At 48.8% G+C, this 24407-nt stretch overlaps 1 protein-coding gene across 7 annotated transcripts in view; it reads left to right on the forward strand.

Annotated features, from left to right (window-relative positions):
* ARNT2 (aryl hydrocarbon receptor nuclear translocator 2) overlaps positions 1–24407 on the forward strand; it is a 191354-nt gene that overhangs the window by 64478 nt on the left and 102469 nt on the right. For all 7 annotated transcript variants that reach the window (XM_021098858.1, XM_021098859.1, XM_001926072.6 and 4 more), the window contains exons 4-5: positions 282–495; positions 4818–5031. In XM_021098858.1, coding sequence (XP_020954517.1) covers positions 282–495; positions 4818–5031 — 428 coding nt within the window. The remainder of the gene's footprint in view (positions 1–281; positions 496–4817; positions 5032–24407) is intronic.

The raw sequence follows: 24407 nt of genomic DNA on the forward strand, positions 1-24407 counted from the left end.
AGTACTTAGGTACCTGGGAACAGTGGGAAGCTTTCAGTCCATATTTAGAGGCAAGACGTGAGGTGTCTGTGGAAACCTGTGCCCCCATCACACAGAGCCAGAAGCTCGCTAAGGTGTCCGGGGGCTGGTCTGAGCAGGGTGTGGTTCAGAGCATTGAATTAGCCTGTCTCCTGGTTCCTTGATGTTAAGGACGTGCCCTTTTGCCCCATCAGACAGTAACCCCTGGTCTGATCCTTCTCTCTCCCCCCCCCGCCCCGTCCTGACCTCGTGCTTTCGGGAAGAGAGAACCACAGTGAGATCGAGAGGCGCCGGCGGAACAAGATGACACAGTACATCACCGAGCTCTCGGACATGGTCCCCACGTGCAGCGCGCTGGCCCGGAAGCCGGACAAGCTCACCATCCTGCGCATGGCCGTCTCGCACATGAAGTCCATGCGGGGCACAGGGAACAAGTCCACGGACGGCGCCTACAAGCCTTCGTTCCTGACGGAGCAGGTACTTCCTCTGTGCTTTGTTCTCCCCCGGCGACAGCATCTTCGGGAGGCGGGAGAATGACGGTGTCCCTAAGATGAGATGAGCCACTCGGGGAAATAGGCTTGAAGGCTGCGGGGGATGGAAACCAAGCGATTTTGCCTCCATGCTTCACTGGGAAACTCTCTTCCAGGGAGTGGGCCTCCGATTGTGCGTCTGTTTTTTTATTTCCCATGTAGCTTCATGAGGCATCACTAAAAAAAAAAAAAAGAAAAGAAAAGACAAAAAAAAAACATCGAGTATCTGAACAATGTGCTGAGCATGCTGACCCAGGGGAAAGTCAGCAAAACCATTGTTCCTTTGTGCCAGAATAGCGGTGGTGACAATCATGATGAAATTTTGGTAGCTGGCGCAATAATCATAGTGACAGGGATCCAAACACTCTTAGCCGGCCTCGGTCCTGAGCCCAGTCGAAGTCATATCTTTCTGGGTGGGATTTCATCCACTCCTGATTTCTGGTCTGAGGAAGGAGGCTTGCTTTGGAGATAAGGAAGTGGAGGCTTAGAAAGCATTCAGTCAGCTGCTCGGTGGCGGAGCCAAGGGTTGACACAGGCTGATCAGATGCCAAAGCCGTGTTTTCAGTCTTCGCATAGTAGCAAAGAGTGAACTCACGAAACGGTTGGAGTATTTTATCCCTTGACCATTCCATGAGCTGGCAGGCCTGTTCCCTGGGTCCTCATGCCTGTCGGTCGTAGGACAGATCCAGGAACGCGCTCAACCGCTGTTTGCTTGTCTGTGGATGAGCACGAGCTTTCTGCCTTCCTGACTCTTGAGGGCTTCTGCAGGATTAAAGGAATGAAGGGCTTGAAAGCACTTTGAAATGGTGCACGCGGGGGAAGGGAAAGTGATGTTGTCAGGGATGCAGGCAGAAAATGTGAGGTGTCGTTGGGGGCGTCCCAGGAGAGAGCCAGCCTCGGGAGGCCGTGAGGGCCCCCGCTTGTGCACAGAAAGAGAGGAGCAGTGAGGGCGTCGGCAGGAGGAGAGCAGCGAGCACAGAGCCTCAGAGGAAGGGCTGAGCAGGGTGTGCCAAGAGACGGGATCATTTGTTCTGCTGGAGCGAGGGATCTATTCATGTCTTGGGAGGCAGGTTTAGAAAAAGAGCAGGGGAAAAGGACTTAACATTTGCTCCCACGGGCAGACGTCATTCCAGTGCCACCTGTGCCTCGCCTCTAGGTGTGAGGCGGTGGGACAGCTCAGTGACCATCCCTGGAGGCCACTGAACACAGTGCCCAGCCTCATTTCCACCTCTGTCAAAGGAAAGCAGGGGCTTCCGCCCCTGGGGTCGTGGTGACAGGTGAGGGAGGCAGCAGAGCAGGATGTTTAACCCGGGGCTGGTGTCAAGGAAGGGTGAAGGGCTGGTGGGTGAGCAGGCAGAAATGGACCATGTACCTGCTAATCGCCAGGGTCAGTAAAAAAGCTGTTCTCTACATTTCTTTAATCCTTACAAAGATCCTGCCGGATCAGTATTGGAAATTAATCTCCTTAAATGACTGAGGATTAAGAAAGCAGAGTGAAGAGAGAACGGTTATGCAAGTTACAGGGGTCCTCCCCACATTTCTCTCTGGTTCCTTGGTTTCTTTTCCTTTCTTTCTTTCCTTTTCTTTTTCTTTCTTTCTTGTGTGTGTGTGTGTGTGTGTGTGTGTGTGTGTGTGTGTGTGTGTGCATTTTAGGGCCGCACTTCGGCATATGGAGGCTCCCAGGCTAGGGGTTGAATCAGAGCTGCAGGTCTACACCACAGCCACAGCCATGCGGGATCCAAGCCACGTCTGAGACCTGCCGCACAGCTCAGGCCAGCGCCGGATCCCTGACCCACTGAAGGAGGCCAGGGATGGAACCCGCGTCCTCATGGATACTAGTCAGATTCGTTACTGCTGAGCCACGACGGGAACTCCCCTTGGTCGGTTCTTGATGACAACAGCTACGTGTGTTAAGCATCTACTCTGTGCCAAGCATCTACCCTTACTAAGTCCTTCACATGCAAAATCTAATGTAATCTCACAAAAATCTCACTGGAAAAGAAGGTGTGAAAATATGGAAGTTAAAGATATTGAGTAAGGAGCCCAAAGTTCTACACAGTTCTACACAGTGAAGTAGAAGGGCCCTTTAGACTCCACCATCCACCCTTGTTGTCTTCCCCCAGCTCAGCCTTCAGCACGCAGAAGTTCCCGAGCCAGGGATCAAACCTGTGCCACAGCAGTGACAACGCTGGATCCTTAATCCACTAAGCCACCAAAGAACTCCCCACAATCTGTGCTGTTAAGTCTAACGGTTGGTTTAGGCAGAGAGGGGAGGCCAGGCTGGTTCTGGATTCAGGACACAGGACCTTGATAACCAGTGATGTGCTTCCAGAAGATAAAAACCAGGGAGGAGAGTATAGAAAGAGGGGCCGGAGAAGGGTGAGGCTCTGTGCCCTCAAGCCTTCCCACAGTCCTTGCAAAAGGCATGGAACTGAAAACATACATGAAGTCGTGGGAGTCTACTTCCTCTCCTCCAGAGACAGGGCTTCCCTGCTTTCCCAGACAGCCTGTTTGATTTTTTCAGTCCTTTCTATCGGGAAGATCTCAGAGCTGAAAATAAAACTGCTGACCCTATCTTCTGAACTAAGTTGGCATTTTAGAGATGTGGCCCAGCGGAAGTGTCAAGCGAGAGAAATGGCACAGTCAACTTTTCCTTAACAAATGCTGGTATAGTCTGCTTCTGCCCTAGCTTCCCAGGCAGAGGATGTTCAAATTCTGACTCATCCATGACGCATCCAAAAGCTCAGAGATCCTTGCAGATCTCCCCAGGTTCTGCTCCCCAGCAGTTTCAGGTCTCTTTCTTTTTTCTTTCTTTTTGTCTTTTTAGGGCTGCACCTGTGGCATATGGGACCTCCCAGGTTAGGAGTCTAATTGGAGCTGTAGCCGCTGGCCTACACCACAGCCACAGCAATGCCACATCCGAGCCGCGTCCTCGACCCACCCCACAGCTCACGGCAATGCCAGATCCTTAACCCACTGAGCAAGGCTAGGGATTGAACCCATGTCCTCATGAATACTAGTTGGATTCTTTACTGCTGAGCCACAGCAGGAACTCCAGATACATGTTTTCTAATCTTTTATGTCCTTGGACTGAGTCCCTTCAGGACTGGTACTGAGGGTGGGGCCAAATGCTTCAGACTCACCTACAGGTGGCCCTCAGTCTGTGTGACAGCGGGGCTGCCACATAAGATGACACGTGAACAAAATATTCCCAGCAAAATATGCTTGCCAACCACTGACCCAAAAGATCCCTTGGTTCTTTGGGGCCTGAGCGCTGAGCTGGGTGGAGTGGTAGCTGTGGCCTCTGGCAAACGTGGAAGAGAGAGTTTCCCAACTCCTGCAGGAATGGAGCCCTTTCATTCAGCAGGGAGGGGCTCCTGAGCTGGAGGGGAGGATGGCAGAGTAGGCAGCCACACTTGAGCTGCCTTCAGGCACTGCCAAGAAAAGACACCTCTTTTTAACAAAGTTGATGTTGCCCCATCGGAATGATGGCAAGGCTTCCTGCCGCCCATTCATTGACCCCAAGCAGCTTCCTTCCTGCCGTCACTGACAGCCGTGAGCTCTGTGCATCAGCAGGACTCCAGGGCAGGTGCAGCTCACCTCTCTTCTCACCGTAAAGTGACACGGATAACGCAAGGCGCCCTGCCACCCCCTGGGATTACTCTGAGAGTCTGTTGAGACGTCAGCTGTCAAAGAGTTCCGGAAGCTCGACAGGCATGCAGATGTTAGGTGTTACACTCATCACCACCACCAGCATTCAGCCTGGAAAGTCCAGGAAGAGAAGAGGACTAAGAAGGCACTGGCAGTGTGGCAAGGGGTGGCTGAAGGGACATCTAATGCCTTTGCGTCTCTGTCTCACTTTCCCATTGTTCTGCCCTTCCTTCCACCAGCACTGGGTGTACCGAGCCCTTCTACTCTAATGCCAAGAATGCAGTTTGAATATATAGGTGAGGCCACCTACACCTGTCTCTGGCAACCCAGCACCTTCTGGTGATCACATCGTACTCTGTCATTTCCCTGAGCTGGGGCGTTCCTCTCTCCCCAAGAGAGGGCTGGCTAAGGCAGGGCCAACAGGGTTGGAGTAGCTGTATTTTAGGGCTAGTATAAGGTTTGTGTTCTTTTAAAGCTTATTTTCCAATAACAAGAAAATGTCCCAAGCTTTTTGTGTATCACAGTGAATAGCTGAATAATTGAAGGTTGTTAATAAGACTATATCCCTGGCCTGGATTTGCCCATGCTTGGTCCTAATTGTGATCTTTTCCTTCCCAGGAACTGAAGCATCTCATCCTTGAAGCAGCTGATGGATTTCTGTTTGTAGTGGCGGCTGAGACGGGGAGAGTGATTTATGTGTCTGACTCTGTGACCCCCGTGCTGAACCAGCCCCAGTCGGAGTGGTTTGGAAGCACTCTCTATGAACAGGTGCATCCTGACGATGTGGAGAAGCTGAGAGAGCAGCTGTGCACCTCAGAAAACTCAATGACAGGTCAGTGTTGCTCTGTGAAGCTCCTTGACCCTAGAGAGAAATTTTGTAATTAAAACAGATCAGGAATCTGGATCATAAAAAATTGCCTAAATATGAGGGATCTATTTGACTAAGCTGGTGTAATAGCTTTATTTATCCTGTAACATTTTAAAAATTCATTTTTAGTGCATTTTTTTCCTATATTTACCTGCAATTAGGGGATATTGCCACTAGGAGGCATTGTTGACACATTAGTCACAACCACATGCTCTGTAATGAAGATGATGCTTCAAGTGTGTGATTATTTGTGAACACACTTGTGAACATAGGCATTTATTTCCCAGGCCTTACTTACCTGAAATGAAGTTTCTTATTGAAACATTTGAATACAGTCAGCTGTGCTCCAACACAAAATACATGTTATAAAAACTCCTAGAATATACAGAGTCATGAAAAAAACCCACAGGCTTATGGGGGGAAATGGGCTGTGAACACAACACTCAAAAATTTGTCAGTGACAGATGAGAACACAACTGGGAATCTGATAAAAATGGGAGCACAGCTTTACACATTAAATGGTTAAGAAATTTATAAATATTTCCATAAATATGGCACTTGACTTTGAAACTGACTTGAAGTTTCCTTGTGGACGTGAGATTCAGAAGGGCTGGCGCTTGCGTGTTATTGTGAAATGGTGCAGAGAAGTCATGCAAAATCAGGCAGAAATCAAAAACTGTCACACCAGGTAAGATGGATGTGGCTCGTAGCACACACAGTAAATGAGGGAGCTGGTGTGTGCCTGAGTGTGTGCATTTCGTGTGTCCCTGCATGCTTGGTTCAGTTGGGTGTGGTTTACCTGTGTTCACCTAATAGTTTTTTGTTTTTTGGATTTTTGGGTTTTGTTTTGTTTTGTTTTGTCTTTTAGGGCCATACCCACAGCATTAGGGAGGTTCCCAGGCTAGGGGTCAAATCAGAGCTACAGCTGCCGGCCTACACCACAGCCATAGCAACTCAGGATCCAAGCCGGGTCTGCAACCTACATGACAGCTCATAGGAACACCAGATCCTTAACCCACTGAGCCGAGGCCAGGGATCAAACCTGCATCCTCATGGATACTAGTCAGATTCGTTTCTGCTGAGCCATGACAGGAACTCCTCATCCAGTATTTCTTATAGACCAAGTCAGGCATAAGAAAGCACAAAATTTGCATTCTGCTCCAGTTGTCTCCAGTCTATCAGTGGCATTGGGACATTGGAGGGATGCAAAAGGGACAAGTACATCAGCCAGGAAGTGTGGGTGTGACAGCTGAAATCACCTTCCCTGCAAAGAGCTATCTTTTCGCAGACTTCAGGATTTGAACAGAGGATGTGGGTTTTTGAAACAAGTCAGGAGACCCGCTGGGCAGTTGGTCTGGCGAGTGATGGTCAAGGGCAGGTCAGGCTCTGGCTCCAGCCAAGGGTTTTGCTAGCCAGCTCGCCAGGGCTGGGTGGACACTTCTGTCTGAGGGGAGCTTTCATGTGTCTGCAGCATTTAAAGGGGCAGCGGTAACCCCATTTGGACAGAAATGTCCTTGGAGTGGACATTGGATGGTGGCCCCGGCAGCCAGAGCTAGTGGAGCAGAGAAGTCCTCCAGGCTGCCAGAGAGCCCTTGGGACTAGCCAGGCCCCTGAGCCCTTGTGGCCAGGCTCCTTGTAGGAGGAACGCGGTGGGATGGAGATGTGGGTCCTCCCCTGAGGGTGTGTGGGGGGGAGCGAGAGAGTGATGTCCCTCGGCCAGGACATATGACATAAAAGCTTACTGATCCAATGGGGGGAACTCGGAACAGCCCGTGGCGGCAGGGCTGCCACTAGGACAAACCTCAGGGATTTGCTGCCCATAGGACTGGGTAGGAGCTGGGCTTCGTCACCAGCCAAAGTGTAGACATAATAAAAACTTGTAATAAAAAAATCTCAGGGGAGTTCCCGTCGTGACTCAGTAGTTAACGAACCCGATTAGTATCCATGAGGACGAGGGTTCGGTCCCTGGCTTGCTCCATGGATTAAGGATCCAGTGTTGCCATGAGCTGCAGTGTAGGTTGCAGATGCAGCTTGGATCCCATGTTGCTGTGGCTGTGGTATAGGCCGGTGGCTAGAGCTCCAGTTCGACCCCTAGCCTGGGAAAAAGACAAAAGACAAAAAACAAAACAAAATCCCTCAGAGATGATTGGATGCTTTCGATTATTGGACGACAGTGTCTCAACCCTTCTGTCCAGAGGCATGTTTGGTTTTATGGGCCCAGAGAGCGGTGACATGGCCCACTCGGTGGGGAGCCCAGGTGGGAGGGAGGGCATGGGGGCGGGGCGGGGGTTGGCGAGGCACGATGTGCTGGGTCGGGGTGGTTGAACTAGGGCAGCCTGGTCCACTTGGCCCAGTGGCGCTCCCCTTCTCTGAGCCTCTCTGTCAGCAGTGAGTCCGGCCCATCCAGGGGTCCTGCAGGGTGGCCCGTAGGGAGCGTGTGGGGCACCGCGTGAGCACAGAAGGTGGGAACGCACCTAACAGCAGTGGGGCTGGCACCTGCCCATGCTGATCTGGGGATCCCCGAAAAGCGATGCTTGCACAGAGTAACCGGGCTGGTGGTGATGATGGCGTTTTTCTTTGTGGAATTAAAGTTTTCTCCAAGCTGGAGAGGCAGTGACAAAGAGCGGGTCAGAAGACACATAAAATCTCCTTAGAATGGACCCAGGCATCATGCATCATGCAACGGCGTGGGCCAGGGCAATGATTTGATTTGTCTGTGGGTAAAAACTGGGATGTATTGACGTGAGGAGGGAATAGGTGGAGCCCTCAACCGGCAGCCACGTCAAGGCAACAGCAGCGCCGTCGGTAGAGAAGCTACCAGAAGGGCATTGGGAGCCCCGTTGTGGTTTTCGCTTTGCAATCATGGCAAGTTCCTTTCTTGGCTGACCCTCATTCTCCTTATCTCAGCCAAGGGAATTTCCTAAGACCCTTCTAGCTCAGATGCTAGCCTTGCCCAGGGCCCCAGTGTAGAATTTAATCCATTGATTTGAGAAATGCTTGGGAGGCGGGAGGAGAGGCACAAAAAGCTGGCATCAGGCCCCTACTGGGTCTGCTTCCTGTGAAGCCTCCTTGTGGGCTGGCACTGCCTGGGGGACAGGGAGGCAGCCTTGGCCCTGGAAACAAGAGCGGTGCCGAAAGCACGTTCATTCTTCAGGACTCAGTGGCTATACTTTGAGACAGTGTCTTCACTCACAAGAAGAACCCAGCTCTTTTCAAGGACTTATTTTGGTGGGAGGGGAAAAGAGATCTGTCATCTCAAGCTGATGGACTCTGGATATAAACCTGCAAGATCTCCCCACAAGCAATGCCTGGGAAGGACTAGATTTTCCTCCATAGAGGTGAGGGGCACTCAGCAGATTTCAGAGGATCCTAAGGTTAGAGGACGCAGGGCCCGCCAGAGACCTCCGTGTTTGTAGGATAGAGCAGTTGTGGAACCAGCCTGGTTCAGGCAGTGGAAAACCCACCTCGGAAGTTCCCATGGTGGCTCAGTGGTAACAAAGCCGACTAGGACCCACAAGGTTGCAGGCTCAATCCCTGGCCTCACTCAGTGGGTTAAGGAGTTGGCATTGCTGTGAGCTGTGGTGTAGGTTGCAGACTCAGTTCGGATCCTGTGTTGCTGTGGCTGTGGTGTAGGCTGGCAGCTGCAGCTCTGATTCGACCCCTAGCCCGGGAACTTCCATATGCCGCAGGTGCGGCCCTGAAAGGTGAAGAAGGAAAATTAATTGTAAGTGAAGGGAAGTTCAAAGTGAGCAAAGTAGGAAATTCATTGGCTCATGTAATTGAAAGGAGTTTTGCTGGCTTCAGGCTCAGAAAGTTCCCCGGTCAAACACTGAACAAAAGTACAGTCAATCCTCGTTATTCGCAGATTCAGTGTTTGTGAATTTTCCTACTAGCAAAATTTCCTTTTCACCCCCAGATCAATATCTACAGTCTTCGAGGTCATTTGCAGATGTGCACAGAGTGGTCAGAGATGTGAGTTGCTTGATACACACAGACCTGCTGAGGTCACCCAGGATGACGCGGTGCCTTCTGGTTGCAGCCTTCAGAACGGGGACCACGTGTTCTTCTTGCAGTATATTTTGTGCCGTGTTGTTCAGTCTCTTCGTGCTTTTTGCGGGTGGTTCTGCTGTTTAAAATGACCCCCTAGAGCAGTGCGGAAGTGCTCTTCAGTGCCAGGCTGTGATGTGACCTACGGAGAGACGATGTGTGTTGGACAGACTTCACTCAGGCGTGACTCATGGTGCTGCTGGCTGTGAGTTCAGTGTTAGTGGATAAATACGTGTTCAATAAGGTGTCTTTAAACAGAAACACACAGCAGCATGATCATGGGTCCATTGGTTGATCGGAACGTTGTGACTAGTGGCTGACGGAGCCTAACCCTGATTTTCCTGTGGGGGCAGTGGGTTCAGCGTGTGCTAATTCAGTAGAAAAGAATTACTGTGAATAATGAGAATCAACTGTGTGTGTTTCTCCATCTCCCACCTTTGTTTTCATTTTAAAGCTTTATCGAGGTATCACTGATACACCAAAAATTTGCCCATATTTAATGTATGCAATTTGATGAGTTTGTTTTCCTTTCCTCTCTTTCTTTCTTCCTCTGTTCCTCTCTCTCCTTATCTCTCCTTTCTTTTCTGTAAGAACACTGAACATGACATCTATTCTTAACCTGTTTTAAGGGCACCTCCCTGTATGGTTAACTATAGGTGCAGTGTTATAAGCAGGATCCCTAGAACTTCTCTTGGGTAACTGCAACTCTGTACCCGTAACGCACCAACTCCCCACTATCCCCTCCTCCCCGCAGCCCCTGGCAATCACCGTTCTCCTCTCTCTTTCTGAGTTTGACTACTTTATTTATTTATTTACAGCAGACGAGGCTGTATTATTTGACTAGATTGAGACATACTGGGGATCTCAAGATCTAGTTTGGAATCACCAGGGTTTTTTTTTTGTTTTTGTTTTTGTTTTCATAATTTAAGATCACTGTATTTCCTTACAAGAGGAACGTTTTAACAAATTTTACAGGTGTCAATCAACCCTTGTTCAAATCGGTCACACATCAAATCTAACATTATGGGAGTTTTACTTATTTGGAAGTGAACTTTTAACTATCAGTACAAATGCCAAGATAACTACACAAAACATCCACAGGAACTTTTTTCATGTTTTTTGAATTGTTCACAAACATTTCCTACATAATCCAACATACAACAGAGAAATGGTACATCTTTTTCTTTCAATTTGCATACAATGGAAAAACAAGAATATATATATATATTTTACAAAGTTTAACTAATAGACACTACCAAGCTGACAGTTTAAGTCTATAGGTGAGAAATTATCTAATAAAAAATAATCAGAATTTATTTAGCATCAGTCACTTCCATAACCAAATATTCTGACTAATAAAACTTGCTGCCATTAGGCTTCTGGTATATATACTTATACCACTACTCCATCTGCTGTATTGCTCCCCACTTTGGTTCTTCTTCATAATCACTAACAAAATTGTTGCAAAGTAGGGGCATGGAATCACCAGGGTTTTTACAAATACAGGTGCTTAGGCTTGAGCACGATAGTTCAGGAAATGGGGCGGGGGCCCAGGAGAATTTTTAAAACCCCCAATAAAAAATCTGATGTGCAGTGAGATTGATAACCACTGTTTTATGGAGGGTTCCCAGGCTAGAGATTGAATTGGATCTGTAGCCGCCGGCCTCCGTCACAGTCACAGCCACAGCCACACGGGATCCGAGCCGTGTCTGTGACCTACACCACAGCTCACTGCACTGCCGGATCCTTAACCTACTGAGCGAGGCCAGGGATTGAACCTGCCTCCTCATGGATACTAGTCAGATTCATTTCCGCTGAGTCACGACGGGAACTCCCCAGAGTTTGACTACTTTAGATTCCTCAGATAAGTGAGATCATGCAGTATTTGTCCTTCTGTGACTGCCTAATTTCACATAGCATGCTGTCATCTAGGTTCATCCATATTGTCACAAATGATAAAACGAACTTCATTTTAAGACTGGATAATATTCCATTGTGTAAATGGAGTATATTTATATATATACACACACATATGTATATGTATCACATTTTCTTTATCCATTCATCTGTCCGTGGGCATTTGAAATGTTTTTGTATCTTGGTGATTGTCAACAACGCTGCAGTGAAAATCGCAGGGCAGGGCAGGAGTTCCCATTGCAGCTCAGCAGTTAACGAACCCAACTAGCATCCATGAGGACTCAGGTTTGATCCCTGGCCTCGCTCATTGGGTTAAGAACCTGGTGTTGCTGTGAGCTGTGGTGTAGGTCACAGACGTGGCTTGGATCTTGTGTTGCTGTGGTTGTGGTATAGATGGGCAGCTGTAGCTCCAATTGGACCCCTAGCCTGGGAACCTCCATATATCACTGGTGTGGCCCTAAAAAAAAAGACAAAAAGAAAAAAGAAAAAGAAAAGAAAATGACAGTGCAGATATCTCTGTGAGATCCTGCTGACTACTCTTTAGGATATACGCAATGGCTAGGAGTGGGATACTCCTGGGCAGGATTGATTCTCACACAGGCTCTCCTCATGGGCAACAGAAGTGTTTTAGCATCTCTGGGTTGCTTTGCTACTAGCTTGGCCACAGTAACAGAAACAAAGTGTCTTCCCAGCACTCCCAGCAAATGTCCCAGGACTGGCTCTCTTGCCTCAGCTTGGGCCACCTGCCCTGCTCAGTTCTAGTGGCTAGGGCATCTGAGCCAGCGTTCTCCACCCAAGACACTTAGACTCAAGATCTGGGGAGACAGGCAAACCGCAAGTTTGCTCTGGCTGGGAGAGCCAGCCCCGGGGGTGTTTGGGGTGATCCTTATGGGGAAGGATAGGTGCTCTCCCAGGAAGTGGGGAGCATGTTCTCCTCTTACTGGGAGTTCTACGGGCATCTGGGTTACAGGATTCTGAGCGGAAGATGGAGCCGAGATCAGGTACAAAGGAGGGTAGCCATCAGGTAAAATTTGGTGGAAGGAGGGGCTGCAGAAATCATTACTGTGGATCTCTGAGTGACCTGAGCCCCAGCTCACTAAGTAGAAGGAGAGAAAACCAGGAGAGGGTCAGGGCTTTTAGAGGGTACCAGAGTCTCTGACTGTGTGCCCAAGGGGTGGGGTTCAGAGGCAGCACAGCAGCCACCTGGGGCAGTGCAGAGGGAACGAGTCCCCTGTCTTCTGTGGCCTGTCCTAAGATCCATCCCGTGGTTGCCGAACTCTGGAAAGCCTTGATCCTGACGATTGCTGACGCCTTGCCGGTGACCTTGAGCACCGTACTGCGTAGAAAGTGCCCAGTGTCCCTGGCTAGGAAGCGGACGTGGACGCGGATAACCCACGACAAGGTTCACTTGACCCATTTCTCCCCTTTGCTTTTCTGCAAGCTCTGTTTCTGCTGGACTCCCTTCTTTCAGAGGCTTGGATCAGTCTGTTGGTTCGGTGTAGGGAAGAACTTTGCGAGAGTCAGAACTTTCCAGGGAGTTCCCGTGAGGCTCAGCGGGTTAAGGGTCTGGCATTCTCACTGCAGTGGCTTGGGTTGCTTCAGTGGCAAGAGTTCAGTCCCTGGCCTGGGAACTTCCACATGCTGCAGGTGAGGTGACAAAAAAGAAAAGAAAAGAAGAAAGAGTCAGAATAGTCCAAAAGCACAGAGTGTAAGCGAAAACTACATTCATCTTTCTTCCTCCTTTCCATCCATTTTTCCTTCCTTCCTTCCTTTTTTTCTTTCTTTCCCTTCCTGCTTCCCTCCCTCCCTCTCTTTATTCTATCACTACTTTTAAAAAATTATTTATTCATCCCAACAAATACCTGTTTTGCAAGGTCATCCAGGATGCAGCCTCTCCTTTCCTGGTCAGACAGGAGTTTCCAGCTGTTGTTGAATGAATGGATCCCCCATTTGCTAACTGTTCCAGACCAGATTCTTTGTGATCACTTGAGGACAGCTCCGGCCAGGATGGCCCCTGTGGACTTTGGCCGGAAAGCCCTTGTGCATGATTCTCATATTCCAATCAGCTGTGATTAAACCTCCCTATCTTCCCAAGTCCAGAGATGCCTTCAGCCTTGGATCACAGGATTTGGCCGGGCCGTGGTCTGGGCACAGACAGCAGCTCACCAGAGAGCTGTGCTCAGCTGGCTCTACTCACTGACCTGTCATCACGCAGCTTAAAGATGGTGTGAGAGCTTAAAGATGGTGCATTCGCTTTGCAGTCTCCATGCTCGTCCCCAGAGGGGACGCCTGCGTGATGCTGGGCCCACTTTGCCTTTGTTGTCTCATCCCACTCTAAGAGTGAGATGTTAACAACTCTAAAAAATGCCCTTACTTTTTTTTTTTTTAAGGACCACACTGGCGGCATGTGGAGGTTCCCAGGCTAGGGGTTGAATTGGAGCTGCAGCCGCCAGCCTATGCCACAGCCACAGCAACGCCAGATCCAAGCCACATCTGTGACCTACACCGCAGCTCACGGCAATGCCAGCTCCTTAACCCACTGAGTGAGGCCGGGGATCAAACCCACAACCTCATGGTTCCTAGTCGGATTCATTTCTGCTGTGCCATGACGGAAATGCCAACGCCCTTACATTTTTATAGCACTTTTTTACCACTTTAGTGGATATGAACCTGGGCTGCACATTAGAATCAGTCATGTGGGGAGATGTGGCAAATACACCTGCCAAGGATTCGGGGAGGGTATTGGGTACCGGTACTCTGTGAAAGCTTCCAGGGTGACTCTGATGCACAGGTGATGTTGGGAACCTTCACTCCTCTGGGCTGCATTACAGTTCTGTGTGTGTGTGTGTGTGTGTGTGTGTGTGTGTGTGTGTGTGTGTGTGTTGGGGGGGGTGATCCCATTTCACAGGTGAAAAGCGAGAAGCTTGGTGCCACTGAGAGGGTCCCAGGGCCATGCAGCTAAGGCCCAGTAGCTGCCATACGTGGAGCTCGTCCTCAGTGAAATCCTTCATGCCTGACCTTGGTTCCATCTTCAGCTTAGAATAGTGTAACCCAGATGCCCCCAGCACTCCTGGTAAGAGGAGAACATGCTCCCCATTCTATGGGAGAGCACCCACAAGGATCACCCCAAACACCCCCGGGACTGGCTCTCCCCACCAGATCGAACTTGCGGTTTGTCTGCCCCGCGTCCGTTGCCTTATGTCTCCTTTGGGGGCATCTGAATCCTGAGAAGCCTCGAAAGCCTTGGCGTGGCCCGATGTAGCAAGTGCAGTCAGAGTGGCCCCTCCCTGGGCTTTGGGGGCCCTGACTCACGGCGGGTGAATGAAGTGCTGTCAGTGGAGTTCAGGGGCACGTGTCTGGTAAATGGTGTCAAAGCCTCAAGACTGAAGTCAGATGCCCCAGGGGTCTCCGGGGCTGCAGTGGTTCTCAAAGTGTGATCCCTGGTCCAGCTGTATGAGCATCACTTGGGAACTTGTTAGAGATGCAGATCCTTGGCTGAACCCTGAGCCTGCTGCATCAGAAGCTGTGGGGGCCCGGTAATCTGTATTTTTCCCCACCTTCCACATCATTCTGATGCCCTCGGAAGTTAACGAATCACTGGTTTCAGGAAATCATCCTGGAACTTGATATCAGGTTGCCTGGATTGAGCCCACCTCTATTTTGACCTCGTCAGGCTCTTTTATATCTCGAGTTTAATTTCCCCTCCTAGAAAGATGGGGAATACATGGTTTTATGAAATGTCTTCTTAACTATGAAGCTCAAGACACATGTTTACTTGGAGGGTAAACCCTGATCAGACCTAGCGACTGTGCTTTTGTGCTTTGTGACCTGGCAGCACCTGCATCTCCTGGGAGCTTCTTTGAAAGGCAGAGTCACAGATCTCACCCTAGGCCTCCTGACTCAGCATCTACATTTTCATGAGCTCCCCCCAGGGGAAGGGGGGGGTGGTAGATTGAGAAGCCTTGCACTGAAGACTTTAGCAAGTTGTGGCTGGGGGCTTGTAGCAGCTGGCATCCAGGATATCTTCCAGTGGCTGGGACTGAAGTGGTGGGATTGGCCCCCGAGACTTCTGCTGCCAGGCTGGTATTTGCCCAGCTCTTGGTCCAAGGCCAGGCCTTTGGAGAGAGATATCAGAAGTTTGCTGCCCTCTTCTTGCTGCCTGGGGCACAGGCTGGCCAGGCCAGGAGGGTGGGGGGGGTGGCCTGCAGTCACAGAACAGCCTGCAGCCCTGGGACCTGGCTCTGTGGTCCACACACCAGAGAGTCTCCACCAGGTTTGCGGGTTGGCAGTTGGCATCCTCCGCTGCAGAACAGAAGGAGAGCAGGGACCTGAGAGGGGGCCCACACGGTGCCCCGTGAGGACCAGACTAGAGCAGAAGTGAACCCAGTTATGCTTGACGCCACAGAAGACAGCAGGCATGCCATGGGTGTGCCTGGGAACAGAAGTGACGGTTGTCAGAATTCAGCCTCAGCCCACCAACGGCAGCTGACCTCCTTCGTAACCCTTTGCAGAGAAGGGCTAGGCAAGAGTTGTGTCGAGCTCAGCCTGCAGTTAGCTGCTTCAGCAAAGAGTATCAGGCCTATAATTGGTGCCACAAGGGTCCCAGGAACTATGAAGTCCACCCCTGCAGTATCAGTTCTGGAAAAAACAAGGTCTGTTTCCAAATATCAGTCACGAAGGTAACTTCATGAAAACCATACTTGCAAACATATAGCTTATTTTCTTTGGAATGCCCCAACTTCGTCTTTGGACCAATGCCAGACTCTGAAATCCTAAACACATTCAGCCGTTCATTTCATGCCATATTAGGTAACGTAGATAAATGTGGCAAAAGGAAAAAAACAATCCTGATGTTATCCGCATCAACTATTAACACTATTATTGGGTTTCTGTTGTTGGAAATTGAAATAAAGTGTTTTGGTGGCAAGAAAAGCATGTTTATTTGAGTTAGGCTCCTTAGAAATTGCCCAATTGTGTCATCAACATTTAGGCCACTGGAAAGAAGCCCTTAGAGGTGGGTTGCTAGAAGTGTTTGGTAAAGGCACATGAGAGTGAAATCTGAGAGTCACGGGCTGGTTATTTTCATGTCTTCACCGTGACTTTCCCACTAGAAACCGCAGCCTACTTAGGTCTCATCCCAGATGGTTCTTTGGCGCCAGTTCAGTTCTTTCTCATTGTTAAATATTTATACAACCTGCCTTGTTTTGCTTCACTACATGCATAGCATGCTGATGCTGCTGGACTGTTTGTGTTTTTCTCTCGTACTTTGTGGTGAAAGATATTTCATGAATCCGGACAGATATCCAGCTCAGGCTGCTGGGTTCATTATCACTCTGGTGTCACAGCAGATAAAGGAGTTGGAGCAGTATTTTCACACACATTGCAGATTCTGGCTGCAGGGCTGGCTTCCTTGCACGCAGAGAGAGCTCACACTGACCTGTGTGTGTGTGTGTGTGTGTGTGTGTGTGTGTGTGTGTGTGTGTGTGTGTACTAACCAGGGCAGCTGAGGGCTGAGGGTGGGCTGGGCAGAGTGCTGAGCGGAGGCCACTGCGGGTAGTGGAAGGATCCCTGCTCTTGGAGTCAGGCAGACTTGGTGCCAGCACGGGTCATGGCTCTTTACTTTGGGTGGGTGACTTCACCTCCCTGGGCTCAGTTTCCCAGCCTATAAATGCAGACAATAATCAGTCCCCTCCAGGACCGCGTGGAAGCATGCAGAACATGACACGTGGGATAGTATTAATAGTGGTGTTTTGGGAACTGGAGAGATTTCACTCAGTTTTAAATCACTGGACATTATATCTAAACACTGATACAGATCCGTGGTTTTCCCAGCTATCCATCTTGCTGGGCTTTTCCCCCTTCTTAGCCCTCTAAAACGTGGCTTAGGATATTGGCACTGCTGACGAGGGAAGGTGGGGAGACGTTGGCCTTTCTGAGTTGTGCCCAGTTATCAAAGGATGGCGTCCCCTCTTCCACCCTGTGCTCCACGACATCCATCGCACATTCAGAAGGAGGAGGGGGGGTAAAGATGCGCTTACTCTCTTTTCTTTGTTCTGTTCATTCCTTCATTCGTCTAGCACGTATTGATGGAGTACTAACTCACTTTGAGCAAGATGCTGTGCTGTGTGTTGGGGATAGAGTGAGGGACAAAATCCATGCGGTCTGGCTCTCGTGGAGACATCCGTAACACACCACGACAAGTGTTAAGGAAGAAAAGTCCTTGCAGGGCAATGAAAACAAGTAACATAGGATCCAGCTTGTCCTGGGCAGGTTGGAGAAGGCTCTTGTGGGTGAATGATGCTTAGTGAGACCCCGGAAGGGAGTTAAAGGTTGCCTGGTGAAGAGATGGCAGAGGATGAGGAAAGTGGATGCGTATTCCCAGAGCACTAAGTACCCTCTGCAGGCTTTTAACCAGAGGGGTCCCTGGATGTGAGAAGCGCACTCTGTCTCCGGAGTGGGGAGCACATTGCTGCGGGGTCAGACTGGGTGGGGGGAGTCAGGATAGGGAGGGGGTTGGAATTAGCCAGAGGTAGCGATGCAGGCAGGGAGTGGGATGGTGTACTGGTTTCCTCCAGCTGCAGTCACAAATTAGCACAAACCGGACAGCTTAAAACAGCAGGAATTTGCTGTCACAGTTCTGGGGGGTCAGAAGTCAGGAACGAAGATGTCAGCAGGGTTGATTGCTTCTATGGGTTCTGGAGAGGCTCCGTTCCAGGCCTCTCTTCGAGCTTCTGGTGGTGGCCAGCAGTCCCTGATGTTGCTCAGCTTCTTGACACAGTGCTTCCAGCTCTGCCTCTGTCATCACTCGGCGTGGGTCTCTGTCTCTACATTTCCCGCTTCTAATAAGGATGCCAGTTGTGTTGGGTAGGGGGCTGCCCTAGCCCAGTACGAGCTCATTTCAACCTGCTTATATCTACAAAGACCCTATTTCCAAAGAAGCTCACATTCATGAGTTCTAGGTGGACATGCCTTTGGGGACACACCCCTCAAACCCATGCAGGTGGTGATAGGGGACATGGAAGGGAGTGGGAAATTCAAGAGATTCATAGGCAGCAAAACTAACAGGGGCAGTTGGTCCATTCACTCGAGTTCTCGTTCTTTCTCTACCCAAATCACGATTAAAAAGCTGATTATCCAAGGCCTTTGGTGACCTTGTGTTGCTGCCCTGTATTGTTATTAACAAATTTCTCCCACCGAAAGTGAGTTCGGCTGGAAAGCGCGGGAGGCACCCCCTCAGTGGCCCCCGACTTGTCGTGCTGAATCGAGTCACAAAACATATTCCTTCCTTTCCTGCATTTGCATCCCCGGTGGACCCCTCTGGACCCATGAGCCTCCTTTCATGATCCGCCATCCTCAGTGTTCACTGCTGGGAAGTAAAGAGACTCCATGTTGTTTTGTTTGCATCCTTGTGACTCGTCCTATACCAGGAGTCGACAATGTCACAACCCCAGCACTGGGTCTTGCAGCCCTGCGGGTAGGGTGGATTTGACTTGCCCCTCTCCAGTCTTTGCCCCTTCAGGTCTGAGCATCTGGAGAGGCTGAGCTGTGCTCTCTCAGTACCTCTGCTTCACCCTCCTCCCCCTCCCCTTCATCTCCTTCCAGCTGGACCTGCCGATGCTCACCCCTCATCCACGGGAAGTGGGCTCAGGCCTGCCTGAAGGGGGGGATACAGGGCGCCCCTTCTCCTCTTCCTCTCCATGCATCTCAGGGCCAGAGGGGCCTGGAATTTGGTGTCCCCCCCAACCCCGCCCCAACACGGACGGCAGTCTCCTTCCTCAGGAGTGCCCCAGAGGTTTTCCCTGCTTCTCACGCTGGCTCCGGCTCCTGGCCTGGGCTCCCATCTCTCTCCGCCTGCCCTCGTTCTGACTTGACTCACTGTCTGATATCTGAGTCCTGCCCACCCCTCGTCCCTCAATACCCGCCCCCTCTCCCCCCACGCCTTGGGCCAGACTTACCACTTGGTACTTTCTTTCTGTGGGGACAGAAGCAGAGTTGGACCCTGAAGCTGGGCAGGGCATCCATCCCCTCATGGGACCCAAGTTCTTTTCTCTTCTTGTCCTTGCCTTCCACGTCTGAGGACCCATCATGCATTGTGCAGAGTGGCAGCTTATTAGGGAAAGGGTCTAAAAGTGACATGTGCCCGGCTTTGTAAATCTTGAAGAGACCTTCCCAGCAGTGGTGCCGAATGCCTGGGCTTTCCATTCGTTATGGACCTCACTTTTCAAGAGAAGTTACAGGTGCACAGGCCTCCTGCACGGGGGCTTCCGGAGGAGGGAGGTAGCCAGGGATGCAGGTGAAACAGCCGCCACCGTGTCCAGTGTATTTATATACAGCCGAGTGGTTCCGTCCTTTTGGTGTTAGAGAACCAGCTGCCTCCCTCATTGGGTAAGTCAAGGGAGCCCTCAGCCCCGTGCCCTCGCTCAATCAGGAAGCCAAGTTTGAGAAGAAGCGGGTGTGTGGTTGCAATGTCCAGGGGGAGAAGTGAAAGCAGTGAGTCTGTCCTGATAAAGGGAGAGCAGGAGGTTAAAGTTCTCCTGAATGGGTCGGCATACACGTTTTCCATCCCGTTATAATGGTATGTGAATTAGACTGGAGAATTCTAAAACTTTTTTCATTTTTTATAGTTAAAGTTGATTTACAGTGTTGTGCCAATTTCTGCTGTAGAGCAAGGTGACTGTCATACATATATATGTGTATACACACACGCACATATATATATACATTCTTTTGTTTCATATTATTTTCTTTTTAAAAATTAATTTTATTTTTTATGTTTTTTTTTCTTTTTCTTTTTAGGGCCACACCTGTGGCATTTGGAAGTTCCCAGGGTAGGGGTTAGATTGGAGCTGCAGCTACTGGCCTATAGCACAGCTGCACCAGATCTGAGCCACATCTGCAACCTACACTGCAGCTTTCAGCAACACTGGATCCTTAACCCACTGAGCAAGGTCAGGGATCAAACCTGCATCTAATGGATACTACTCGGGTTCTTAACCCACTGAGCCGCAGTGGCAGCTCCTTTATGTATTTTTTTTTATTAAAGTATAGTTGATTTACAGTGTTGTGCTAATTTCTGTTGAACAACATAGTGACCCAGTTATGCATATATATACATTCTTTGTTTCAAACTATTGTCCGTCATGTTATATCCCGAGATTGGGTATAGTTCCCTGGGACCTCATTGCTTAACCACTATAAATGGAATCATTCGGATCTGCCAACCCCAAAATCCCAGTCCATCCCACTCACTCCCCAACTCCTTGGCAAACACAAGTCTCCATGTTTGCGAGTCTGTTTCTCCATGTCTGTGAATCTGTTTCTGTTCTGTAGATAGGTTCATTTGTGCCGTATTTTAGATTCCACATATAACTGATATCATATAGTATTTGTCTTTCTCTGTCTGACTTACTTCACTAAGTATGAGAATCTCTAGTTCCATCCATATTGCTGCAAATGCCATTATTTTTTAGGGCTGTGTACTATTCTGTTGTATATATGTACCACATATTCTGATATCCATTCCTCTGCTGGTGGACATTTAGGTTGTTTTCATGTTTTGGCTATTGCAGTAAACATAGGGGTGTATGTATCTTTTTGAATGAATGTTTTGTCCAGATATATGCCCAGGACTGAGGTTGCTGAATCACGTGGTGGTTCTATATTTAGTTTTCTGAGGAACCTCCAGACTGTATTCCATAGTGGTTGTATTAATTTACATTCCTGAACAAATTATTTTAAAATTTGTATAGAAACACAAAAGACCCTGAATAGCCAAAGCAATCCTGAGAAGGAAAAATGGAGCTGGAGGAATCAGGATCCCCGACTTCAGACTATACTACAAAGCTATAGTAATCAAAACAGTATGGTAATGGCACACAAAAAGAACTATAGATCACTGGAACAGGATAGAAAGCCCAAAATTAAACCCAAGCAGCTATGGTCAACTAAGCTGTGACAAAGGAGGTGAAAACATACAGTGAGGAAAGATGGTCTCTTCTTCAATAAGTGGTGCTGGGAAAAAATGGACAGCTACATGTGAAAGAATGAGATTAGAACATTCTCCAACACCATACACAAAAATAAACTCAAAATATATTAAAGACCTAACTAAACCTAAGGCCAGAAACTATAAAACTCCTAGAGGAAAACATAAGCAGAATGCCCTTTGACATAAATTGCAATAGCATCTTGTTTGATCCACCTCCTAGAATAATGACAATAAAAACGAAAACCAATGGAACCTAATTAAACTCAAAAGCTTTTGCCCAGCAAAGGAAAGCATAAGAAAAAAAGAAAGGACAACCCACAGGGTGGGAGAAAATCTTTGTAAACAATATAGACAACAGGGGTTTAATCTCCAAAATGTATAAACAACTCGTACAACTCACCAACAAAAAAACGACCCAATCAAAAAATGGGCAGAAGACATAAATAGACATTTCTCCAAAGAAGACATATGGGTGACTAATAGGCACACAAAAAGGACGCTCAGCATCACTAATTGTTAGAGAAAGGCACATCAGAGCTACAATGAGGTAACACCTCACACCGTTCAGAATGGCCATCATTAATAAGTCTACAGATAACAAGTGCTGGAGAGGGTGTGGAGAAAAGGGAACCGTTCCAAATTGTTTAATATTATTTCCATCATGGCTTATCCTAAGAGATTGTATATAGTTCCCTGTGCTGTGCTGCAGTAGGACCTCATTGACTATCCATTCTAAATGTAATAATTTGCATCCGTCAACTCCAAACTCTCAGTCCATCCCACTCCCTCCCCCCTCCCGCTAGGAACCACGAGTCTGTTGAGAACTCTAAATCTCGCTTCAGATTCATGCAGAGATGTAACCATACAAAAGAACCACTGGAGTGTTTCTCTGTGATGTGAAAATCACCTCTTAAAGATCTGTTCTCTGCCAGGGTGATTTTTGTATCCTGGCTTTTCTTAAGGTGAGGAATATCCAAGTGGTACTTGAAACACGGCATGGACGTAAGTTTTTTAAACACCCAGCCCCTAAAGCAGTGGTTATCAATCTCATTGCACATCACATTTTTTATTGGGGGTTTTAAAAATTCTCCTGGGCTCCCACCCCATTTCCTGAACTCTGTTGTGCTCAAGCCTAAGCACCTGTATTTGTAAAAATCCTGGTGATTCCAAACTAGACCTTGAGATCCACATATGTCTCAATCTAGTCAAATAATACAGCCTCATCTGCTTTACAGTAGGAGAGAAATTTGCACAAGATCAAAATAACCAAGAGACAGAATGTTAAAAATGTAATCAGTTAGTAACACCATTGAAAAATGAGCAGCGTCAGCATTTTAGAACCTCTTTGCAAGAGTCTTGATTTCTTAAGGAAGCATCTTCTGTCCTAATATTGATGTTCGAGAAGTAAATAGACATAGACCACTTTTTTTTCTCCATCTATAATAGGAAACTGTAACAAAAAATAACCTAGAAGTATAGTAGCATTGTTTTCAGGAAGATAAGATGATTTGGAATTACTTTGGGACTTTTGAAAAGACACACGGAGTCATTGCTTCCTGCTGCTATGATTTTAGTTTCGGTAATATTCTCACGTGATAGTCATACTTTGTAATACTTTGGTTAAAAATAACTTAATTGCAAAAATCCCAGCGTGATCAAGGAAATTAAAATAGTTTCCTTTCACTTCACTAAAAATAGACATGTTTCCCTCTGAAATGCTGTGACTCACACCAAATGGTTAAATAAAAATGCTCGTATAGCGCTGATCTTTGCTGTTTATTGCTTTCTCAGTACAAGCTAAGTGAGGAAAACATTTGCAATCGGTTTTTCCTTTATTTTTGTAGATTCTTTTCTTATCCTCCAGCGAAGGCCTTGCCTGCCAGTTGCTCAAGCAGCAGTTCCTCTCTGGTGATGACATGAATCACCCTCCAGTGAGCTATTTCCAGCGTTGTTCTTTAACCTTGAGTTGAAGGTACAGATTCTGGAGACCTAGAATCTTAAGAGCTCTGCCTTGTGGGGACCTCAGAGGTCACACAGGCGGGCTCTTCTCTGGGTCACCCAGCTCCCTCCAGGCTGCACCTGTGAAGTGGGCACCTGGCTCCTTTGGGACTGACCTGATGGCCTCAGCAGCTTTGGACTAAGATCCCGGTGTTCGGGTGGAAGCCCCTCCCATGGTCACCCCTGCGCCCCTCCTAAACAGCCTAGCTCGTGTGTCTGATGGGACTGGGAGTCTGATGGGACTTGCCCACAGCCAGGCAGTAGTGAAGAACGTGGACTTTGGAGGCAGAGTCTGGGTCTGGTCTCACCCTTGAGGCAATCTTGAACAAGGGGTGGGTTCTCTATGGGTCTCTGTTTCCTCCCCAGGGCTGGCGTGTGGCTGGCACCTAAGACAAGTGCCTAATGTGTGCTACATGCTCGGTCAAAGCTTGTTGCCCTCCTCTCCCTGCAGCCGGCAGCCTTGGACTTAGGTGGAATCCCCAGACATGTACCTCTTGGGGATTTGTGCATGTACCTCTTGGAAGAGCTCCCTAGGGGGACCGGTGACAGAGCAGCAGTAGGTCAGCCTGATGCCACAGGGAGCTTGGGAATGTAAACTGCACCAGAGTTTGTCCCACCTGGAGGAAAGCAAGCAGGCTGACGCAGGTCTCAGACCTTGAGGGATGGGTGTGATTCCCAGGCAACTTTAGGCCAGGTGGCTTCAAAGTGGCTCCAAGGCCTCTGAGAAGATGCACGTGTGAACCATTAATTGAAGCATCTTTGGCAAATAAAGGAGGGATCTGCGGATTGTACAAGAGATCCAGGGGATTTGGCTGGGACATCAGCAGTGGCCAGGACAGCCCTAGGGGATTTGGCTGGGTCATCAACAGTGGCCAGGACAGCCCTTGAAGTAAGGAAACCCATGGGTGGAGTTGGTGATCCTCAGGCTTGCCCACAAGAGCAGCTGAGGTTTGTCTAAGACAGCCTGACACGGCTCTGGACACACACGCACGCACCTGCTCACTGCCCCAGCCCTCTAGGCCTGGCAACACCCATGCCCGAGACTGAGGCCAGTTCCCAGAGCTTGACCACTTCATGGATGAAGGGGAAACCTCTTTATGGGAGACAAATTGCATGTCTTTATTTAATCCAACAGGTACTTATTTCGCACATGTCGCTGGGCTAGAAACTGACAATACAGCAGTGGGTGAAACAAACAGGGTCATCATGTATGATGGAACTTTTGGTGTGTGGGAAAAGAGCACACAGATGCTTATGCAGTGAGTGTAGGATTAAAATGGTGCTATGTTCTCAAGGGGAAATAAAGGAGGGCATATAAATATAAAATAAAGGGACCCTGAGTCCCACATCACAAGTGGCGGGGAGTGGAGCAGGGAAAAGCCTCTCCAAG

Source organism: Sus scrofa, chromosome 7, assembly GCF_000003025.6.
Source record: "Sus scrofa isolate TJ Tabasco breed Duroc chromosome 7, Sscrofa11.1, whole genome shotgun sequence".
In the NCBI taxonomy this organism is placed as follows: Eukaryota; Metazoa; Chordata; class Mammalia; order Artiodactyla; family Suidae; genus Sus; species Sus scrofa.